The following is a 9,172-nucleotide window of genomic DNA, read 5'->3' as shown; positions in this document are numbered from 1 at the left end:
GGAAAGAAAAAAATAAAATGAGCCTTTCCAAGAACAAGTTGTCTCACTGCAAGATAAAATTGCAAAGCAGTATTTACAGGGTCCTTTGCTTAGTTGCTGCCTACTGTACGTGCACATGAAGACACAAAAAGCTAATATACATTCTGAGGTAGGAAATGAAGAATTCCACTGGCTTGTACAAGATTCTTCATGTTTTGTAAACCAGCAAAACCAAAGTCTTCTGTGGTGAGGTTCAATACTTAGCTCTGGTGTGAGAGTAACATCTAAATAACAAAGAATCATTGGTATACAATATGCATCCACTTCTATGTAAAAATCTAAAAAAACAGGGATCATTTTCAGTAGCTGAATTTCTCCTTTGCAAAGTAAATCTCTCCAGCTCATTTCCTTAATACACTTTCTGTGTGTCTAACACTTATAGCACAAGCCATTGAAAATGTACTACAGGTTTAGTCACAAAAGTATCTTGAAGACTAAGATACTGAAATAGATCTTAACTGGTCCCAGTGATCAGAGAACAAGTATATTTGTAACTTCCTTTAGGCAATTAGGCATTGAAGTAAAAGAATTTGGTGCCTGAATACCTTATAAAATAAATCTGTCCTTAAGAGTTTCACAATACTATTATTCCAACTCACACAAACAAGCAGCAAGCTTGAAGGTGCTAGGACAGTAAGTCACAATACAGCAGTGAATTTTAACAAGCCTATGGGATTCAGATGCCAGAGGATCCAATGCACACCCATTCTAAATGATGCATCAGTTTCAAACTTCTGCCTTTTCCAGTATGTTATTCCTCCCACTAAATTTAAAGAGAGCATTAGGTGGCAGCACCTCTGCTGCTCCAGTTCTCTTAACTCTGTACTGCAGAGCTAAGGCAAAGGCATATGTTTGGTAAAAGCCTACTCTGGGACAGGGATGGGAACAGCAGGAAGCAATGAGCTGTTCCAGAGCATACTTGCCAGAATCGCCTCATATTGTCACATTATCCTAACCCATCTACAAAATAAACACTTACAGAGCTATATATGCTTCTTAAGGTTCATCTACCAGCCAAAAAGAAATCTTAGAGAGAAGAATTCCAGGTATAGAAGTCATTGTGCACAAACAGCTGTTAGGAGGCTGTCACTGAGACACAGTGGCATTAGGTACTGTGGCATAAATCAGAGTAAAGGCTACTCTGTAGGTGAATGAAAGCTCCCTCACAAAGAAGCATCTGTGCATGGAGATTATACTTTCCAACAAATTTCCTCAACTCTCCTTGGCATTGCTACACAGAAAAAGCTCCAAGGCTGACACATACAAATTACACCCTAGAATGCACAGAGCAAACCCAGAGCTTGCCAAGTAATATAGTGACCATGTAATTGTCCATGTAGTTTCAAAAGATAAAATTTCATCCTTTCACTTAGTTACTTTCCAATAATGTTCAGTCTCACTTTCAGTTGCAATGTTGAGTGGCTGGCAATAGGAAAAGAAGAGATTCACTCATCTGTAGTGCATTTGTCAGTCATTTGCTGGCAGAAGTCTGTGATGCCACTGCTCTGTCCACACTGATCCAACAGTGATGTTTTCTCCAATGTTCTTACAGACGCTGGATGCAGTTCTTGTCCTTGATCATATGGTGCATCACACATGCTTCTGACACACTGGTAACAAGAACTCTGCTTGTTTCCAGATGAAACACCTGAAAGACCATCTGCTGATTCTACAGACACTGGTACCGCAGGCTCACTATCAGGTGGAGCTGTTCGTTCTCTCTCCGGGAACAAAAATGAGAGTGGACAGTCTGAGGAAGAATATTTTGCGAGTATTTGTATTTGCTCGTGACTCAAGGCTGCTTCCTTACACACCTGCTGGCAAAGTCCAGTCAGATTCTGCTTTGTCTCACCCAGAGTTGATAAAATGTGGTTTCTTTCCTTCAGCAAGTTCTCCTTCTCATTTTGCTGCGAAAAGAACAATCTTTTAGTCTATATTTTAACAAAAAACCTATGGTTTATGGTCCTATCAAAGCTAAACCAAGACTGTAAATAATCTGGTTTACACAAACAGAAGTAACTTGGCAATAAGAAGGTAAATGGCAACACAATCAAATGTGTATCAAAAGGCCAATCCTAATCTCTCTCTAAGCATCACCAACTCAGCTATTTGAAATGATTTTTCAGACATACAACTTTTTCTCAGCTCATGCTTGCAGCCAAGAGAGTAATTTGTAGTTATTGAAAAAACAAAACCTAGTTTCACTTACTATAAATATTCTTGAAACACTAATTCTACAGGATAACACATTTAAACCATTACCATTGGGTCAACAAAATGTTAAGCAGAGCAGTCTCCACAGAGATCTGCATTTTAAAATTGAAATGCTGGGAAACAAACATTACATTTTCACTATTGATACTATTCCACTAAGTGAAAATAACTTCCATTCCCAAGAAGTGCCAAGTCCACTGTATGACAAACAATGGAGTTAAGAACTTGAGTTTTTAAAGCAAATAAAAAGCATAAGACAAAAAATAAGACATGCTGAAGAACTTACAACCTAGCTACAAAATGTAGTAGGATTGCCCAAATACATGGTAGCAAACAGGATGGCAATTCTCTAATGAATATCAAGTAGAAAAAAGATACCCTTTGCTGTTTGCTTTTTTTTGCTTTTACTTCAAACGTTGTGAATTTTTCTGAGACTTCTGATACAACTGGCTGAAGATGGAAAGACACTGATAACTGAGAAGACTAGTGATGGAAACAACACCATAATGAAGCAGTTGAAAAAAAAAGGACAAAGAACCCAGAAATCAAACACGTCACGACATATACACTTTCAATTCTGTAATTAACTAAAAGAGAGAGTGTTGAAGACATACAAAGCCTTAAACAATTTTTAAAAAGTAAATTGTAAATTTTAATCACAGGGACCGTGCGTTACCACTATAGCTATGCCAATTCACTCCTGGGAAGTTTAATTGTTTTCACCCCTCCTCACATCCCCTTTTGCAGGGAAAAGTCCAACTGCAATCTCTACAACTTCATTTCGAAAGAACCAAGTTTAGGCAGCATTTGGCAAGAGGAGCAGTCATTGCCAGTCCGTTTTGCCTAACATCATTAGAAAGAGCTTTGCTAATAAACTACTTGTCAGCATACTGGGAAGAGCTGCTGCCAGGTCTCCCAATCTAAAATCACTTTATAGACCTTTTAAGTATGCAGAGGCACTGAGCTGTGTATTACAGATCACTGAAATTATCTGGACTGCTGCTTAACATAAACATCAAATGCAGAAATACTTATTCCAGCATAAGTTGCTCACCAAAGCTGTTGACAGATTAATGTATTTAAGTATTATTGTTTTATTTTAACAGCATTATAGTAACACTGCAAAGTAATGTCAGCTAGTTTAAAGGTCATAATAAAGTGAGAGCTCTTAATTCTGCTGGGGAAGAAGGTATTGAGTTCACACACCTCACCCTGTTAGAGTATATATAACAAGATCTCAGTTACATTTCTTGGATCACTTGCTGACACACCCTCCTCCTCAGCTACAGAGTCTCCAGGGAAATAGTGCTTCTTGAAGCCAGCTGTCCTATACTCTGCTCTCCCTTATAAGTACCCTCATTGTAAAGTTTTATGTGAGAATCACAGAATGGGTAAGGCTGGAAGGGACCACAGTGGGTCATCTGGTTCAGCCTCCCTGCTCAAGGAGGGTTGTCCTAGAGCACATTGCAGAGAGAATACGAATATACACAGCTGCTCTGAAAACGCTGTTTCTAATATGACAACATCTCCTTAAGTGGCCCACATGTATTCTCAAGTATGGTGCATTAGTGAGCAACAGGAACACAGATTCACCTGAAATGTCAACAAGCAAAAACTCTATGGGTGGGTCAAAAAAGACATTATTAGTACAGAAGACCAAAAGAAATTCATAAAGGTAATTCTCCCAAATACTAACTTCTAATCCAAGAGAAAAATTATAAGCAACATCAACTAGAAATTGATACAAGACAACATGCTGCACATACTGGAAGCCAGGATGAGTAATTTAACTATACAGTATTTCCTAACAGGCTACAGTACAACATATTATCTACTTGTCAAGAGTTTTCAAACTATAGCTACACTTATTAGCTATATTATCCTCTCTCGAAGCCACATTATAGAGGATACTGTGAGAAGAAGACTAACAGGCCTGCAACACATGACTGACCCTGGGGAACAGGAACAAGGCAGGAGCCAACAGGCATGAAGCAACCTTGGTGTACCACTGCCCATCACAGATGTCTCTCTTCTTCCACCCATCTGGAAATCATGCCTAGACAGATCTTAGTGTTTCTGTATTTGCGTACAACTCACACAAGTTTGATGGCACACAACATCTGTTGCTGTCAGACATGCTCAACAGCTCCAAACAAGGCCTCTTCAGGAATTTCTGAAGAAACTTATACACACAATTGGAAAAAAACATGCAACTAGAACACATTTGTGCCTAGAGCATGATTCATTCACTTGGACCTCACCTCAAAATTCTCAAGACTATGCACTCATTATCTAGATCTTGCACACTTCCATCTGTCAAACTGCAGACATTCAGTCTGTTCCAGCACAGATCCAAAGAAAGGATATTACACTGTACTTATTAGTCATTTGAACAACTACGTGTCTAATCTTGCAGATCAATCTTTAATTCCCCACCCAAGTGTTGCAAAATACTACTGAGTTACATAACAGAGGACAACATGATGACAAAACCAGGCAGAAAGTTCTGCAACATCAGAAATGCAATGTCTCTCTTCAGTCAGAATAATGTTATTAACACAATCACCTGATTTCCCTCCCTCCCTCCCAGAGTACCACTGGGCACAACAAATGACCAGCTCTGTCAGCTCATCAGAGCTGTATGGCACTGCAGGCTCTCCTCCAAAGTCTATCTCCTTTGCTGCAGAAGTATGTGTAATGAAAGATGATGGATCATTTCAGGAAAATAAATTTTCTATCCCTTGGTACTTGGCTCTAATTTTATTTTCCTTTTCACTCTGAAGTCAAGAAAGGTACAACACAACAGCTATGTCCTAGCTGAAGCAGATACCAAATTAATGTATGCTAAGTCTACAATGCTCCATGAACAAGAGTAAGAGTACAGTAGTCCTAAACAACTATTCAGTGCACACAGTATGATCAACTGTCAAACTGAGATGAGAAGGTCAGAAACAGACTTTTTTCCTAAAAAGCCGCTCAGTTATTTTCTTGCCATTGCTCTTTTGTGGATAACCCTAACCTAACATTATCTACACTTCTCTCAAGTTATGTATTTATCTTTCTATTGCTTTCTTAAGAAGGAGAGATCATAGTAACAGATGGCTGCAGAGAAATCTGGAGGCATTAATTCCTCAGCTACAATCTTGATGCAACTCCCCAAGTTCTTCTGTATCTTCTGCCTTTCCACTAGGGTCTCATATTTTAGAATCAAGACTTAGGAAACTGTTCACCAGCCAATGCTGATATGTTCCAAGAACAGTACTTACACAATTAACAATTGCATAACTGCAGACTTGATCATGAGCAATACCAAGAACTGAAGAAGAAAAGCAAAGTAAGAAAGGGGAAGAGGCAGAAAACAGTGTGGGATAATGGCTTGGGAATCATTCTGTACAAATAAACTCAAAGCTTATGGGCTTCAGAAACATCATTCACCAAAAATTATGCTGTGATGCACTTCTATTTGAATGGAAACAAGTCCACAGAAGGAAAAGTGTGTGTACTTTAGAGCAAAGCACAGAAGATTCTAGAACTGCTATCAAGAAGTTACCTTAGACTGATAAAAGTTTTCTAGGCTCAAGTGGAAAAAGTACTAATCCTCCTCACTCTCAAACTACTTCCAGACAACCAGTCAAGATGTTCAGAGAAAGACTCAAGACAATGGAATTAGTATTTATACATACCAGTTTTTCAATTTCAGATTCCAGATTCTGTATGCAGTCAAGTTTCCTCTTGCGACATCGCTGCGCTGCAATCCTATTTTTACTTCGTCTTCGGATATCATGAATACAGTCCAACTGCTCCGGAGTCAGTTTATGCATTTTCAGAAATGACTGGAAGTCATTTCTGGAGAGTGAGATAATCCTCTGTGCATTAAATGGCAGTTTTACCTAGAATGTAAGGTACAGTTATAAATCAAAGGCAAAACTGACACACACAAACACCAACAAGCCAATTCAGTGTTCTTCACCACACAACCCCTCTTGCTATACCTCAGAGACAGGAACAAGCCAGTGCAGCCATCAGATGATGTGGATTAACACTCAGGGGTTTCAACTGTATTATTTCAAGCACAGGTGAAGTAACAAAGTACTCTGCACATTTACACTAGACCCTCAAAAGCATATTCAGTATAGGACCAAATTTATCTGTGTGTGCAGCAAATAATTAGTTGATACACTCTAAGAAGATAATCTACAATTAGGTGAGGCACAAAATACGTGTCAAGACTCACTAACAGAGTCTAATAAGTTTCCCCAAAGCTGAGGGTACAGTATTAAAACTGCATCCTGCATACATTTTTAGACCTATACTTATTTCCTGCAGGAAAAGTTGATCTGAAACAGGCATTTCCTTAAAATATACAAGTTACAATATTTGTCTTGTAATTCTTATTGCTGGAGAAGAGAGAAAAACCAAGGCTCTTGTTACTGTTTCATAGCAAGTAGCAGAACGTGTTACCTTGATGTGATCAAAGGTCTCAACTTAGTTTAAAAAGCACACAGAGAAACTTCTTCTGTGTTTGGCTACTGCTAGTGACATACAGGCAAAAAATAAATAAAAAGGAGGCATATTGCCCTCAGAGATGAGGAATGTATTTAACCAATTTTGGCCTTTGGCTTGGCATGCCAACTTTTTTGTATTGATGGCAGCTTCCCAGTTGAGTCCCACTAAGGGCCTGGATTTTGCAAAGAAAAAAAACTAGTGCTTTAAAAACAACTGAATTTTCTGAACGTTAAATGATCCATCACACACAAAGTTACACTGCAATTCCACAATTCAAAGAACCAAGACAGAAACTGTCCTAGGTATATTGCAAAATCTTCTAGGATTAGACTACTCATGTATGGCATCTGCTAATAACTCGCTAATAAAAAATAATAAAAAGAAAAAATAATCTGCTAATAATAAACCCCCTCCCAAATCAGTAACAAACACAGGAAGGGCCAAATAACTACTGCAATTGGAGAAACAGCTAAAATCTTACTTTTAGAAAAGCTATATTATTTAAGTCTTGAAAAGACAGCCACTGAAGTCAGCTTGAAAACTTAATTTTCATTCCACAGTAAATCTGAAGTATCATTTCTCTCCCACCCTCTCCCCACAACTCAGAATAAAACCAAGAAAACTGCTAAGTTTCTATAAAACAAAGGTTCCAAGGAGCTTTCTTCAGCTTAACTGAAGCAGTTAAAAGAAAAAAAAATCCAAAAAAGAACCTCCATGCCTTGATTTAAGATTCTTAACCTCTTCTGATAAAGTCGTTCCAGTAAAGTATCTCAAGAGATATAAAATGCAATCATCTACCACTTCAGTATCCTACCAAAAGTATTTTGCAAGTCTCCCTGAATTAACAGTGACCTCTCATATAAACCTTTGATTGGTTATTTAAAGTTTCTGTTCCCACACTTTTAAAACAAGCAGCCACAGGAAAAAAAATCCCAGAAACAGACGAAACTCAGAATTAAGATTTCTGAACAGTCTTAAGAGACAAGGAAGCAAAGGATACCCCAGGATGTTCTTACCTCACATTCTTGTTCTCTTGCTGAACAGGATTCACTGTCTCCCTCAGTGTCACTCTCCGAATCTTCTCCCAAACTTATCACATAATTAAAGGGACACTGTTCTTGTTGCTGCCCCTGAACATAATCTCCACTGCTTATTTCAGAGCTGTTGGAGCATCCTTCAGTACTAAGGTTGCTTATGAAGGGGCAGTTGACAGAATTCAGTGTTGTGAAAGTTCGCTGAGAGCAAGGTTCAGGACTTTCACTGATCCTGATACCCAGCCATGGACACTCTGATTTTTTCCCTGAATACACTGGCTCCAAGCACTCTTTAGGAACTGCAGGTGATAAATGTATTTGACAGGCTTCTGTGCTGTAAATATCACTCCAGAATCCTTTTGCTAGATGTTCGGCTACCTCTCTCTCCACACTGCTTCGATCACCAGCTGATGTGATGTTAGTGGCTTCCCTAGTGCACAAATCTACCTTTGGAGATGTGTCACCTTGACTTTCAATTTTGTCGTTCCCCACTCTGGTACCTGATCCAGTTTTTTCAGCTAAGATTGTGTTGTTTTGCATACTACTGAAATTCAAGTTACTGTGTTGCTCACAAGTATGTAAAATAGACACAGAATTGAGTCCATGAGGTGCAGCAGAATTTTGGGGGAAAGCAGCAAGATCCATTTTCTCCATAGGATATGGCACATTCCGAGTTACAGAGTCGTTCCTCGACTCTTCCTTCTTCTGAACTCCTTCTTCCTCTTCTTCCATTTTTACCTGAGTCTCTTCACAGTTCGAGACCAGCTGTACAGGTACACACTCCTGAGCTTTTGGTATGCCATCATTATCAGGTATTTCCTTCTCAAGCAAAGTTGCAAATGGTAGCACCTGAATGTCTTTAATACTCGAACTGGACTCAGAAGTATGAACTTTGTCATTTCCAAAAGCTTTCTGAAATTTCCTATACTTTGGGCATTGGGAAGATGAGCTGGAAATTCCACCCCTTTCTGAATGTACAGGATCACAATTTTGATTGGCATTTTCTTGGACAGCAAGCAATGATTTAGCATTTTCTTCATCTTTGCAGAGCTTTGCATCAGGAGTCTGACTACATTCCTTTTCTAAAGTTTCTTCTGCTTCGTCATCTATTTCTAGGTCTCCATCATCTGCACTGCCAATTTTAGGGTTTCCCTTCTGACAACGCTTTCTGAATGTACAGGATCACAATTTTGATTGGCATTTTCTTGGACAGCAAGCAATGATTTAGCATTTTCTTCATCTTTGCAGAGCTTTGCATCAGGAGTCTGACTACATTCCTTTTCTAAAGTTTCTTCTGCTTCGTCATCTATTTCTAGGTCTCCATCATCTGCACTGCCAATTTTAGGGTTTCCCTTCTGACAACGCTGTACACTTCTTTC

At 38.9% G+C, this 9,172-nt stretch overlaps 1 protein-coding gene across 1 annotated transcript in view; it reads right to left on the bottom strand.

Annotated features, from left to right (window-relative positions):
* Positions 1 to 1,423: 1,423 nt before the first annotated feature.
* The window catches only part of BACH1 (BTB and CNC homology 1, basic leucine zipper transcription factor 1), an 11,832-nt gene continuing 4,083 nt past the window's right edge, over positions 1,424 to 9,172 (bottom strand). Inside the window, exons 2-5 of the mRNA XM_009082062.1 lie at positions 9,157 to 9,172; positions 7,776 to 8,961; positions 5,937 to 6,143; positions 1,424 to 1,946 (exon numbers count right to left, since the gene is read on the bottom strand). The exon at positions 9,157 to 9,172 is cut by the window's right edge and continues 199 nt beyond it. Of these exons, the coding sequence (XP_009080310.1) occupies positions 1,485 to 1,946; positions 5,937 to 6,143; positions 7,776 to 8,961; positions 9,157 to 9,172 (1,871 nt within the window). The 3' untranslated portion in view covers positions 1,424 to 1,484. The remainder of the gene's footprint in view (positions 1,947 to 5,936; positions 6,144 to 7,775; positions 8,962 to 9,156) is intronic.

Source organism: Acanthisitta chloris, unplaced genomic scaffold (assembly GCF_000695815.1).
Source record: "Acanthisitta chloris isolate BGI_N310 unplaced genomic scaffold, ASM69581v1 scaffold16839, whole genome shotgun sequence".
Lineage (NCBI taxonomy): Eukaryota > Metazoa > Chordata > Aves > Passeriformes > Acanthisittidae > Acanthisitta > Acanthisitta chloris.
This window is presented reverse-complemented; position numbering and strand designations above follow the sequence as displayed.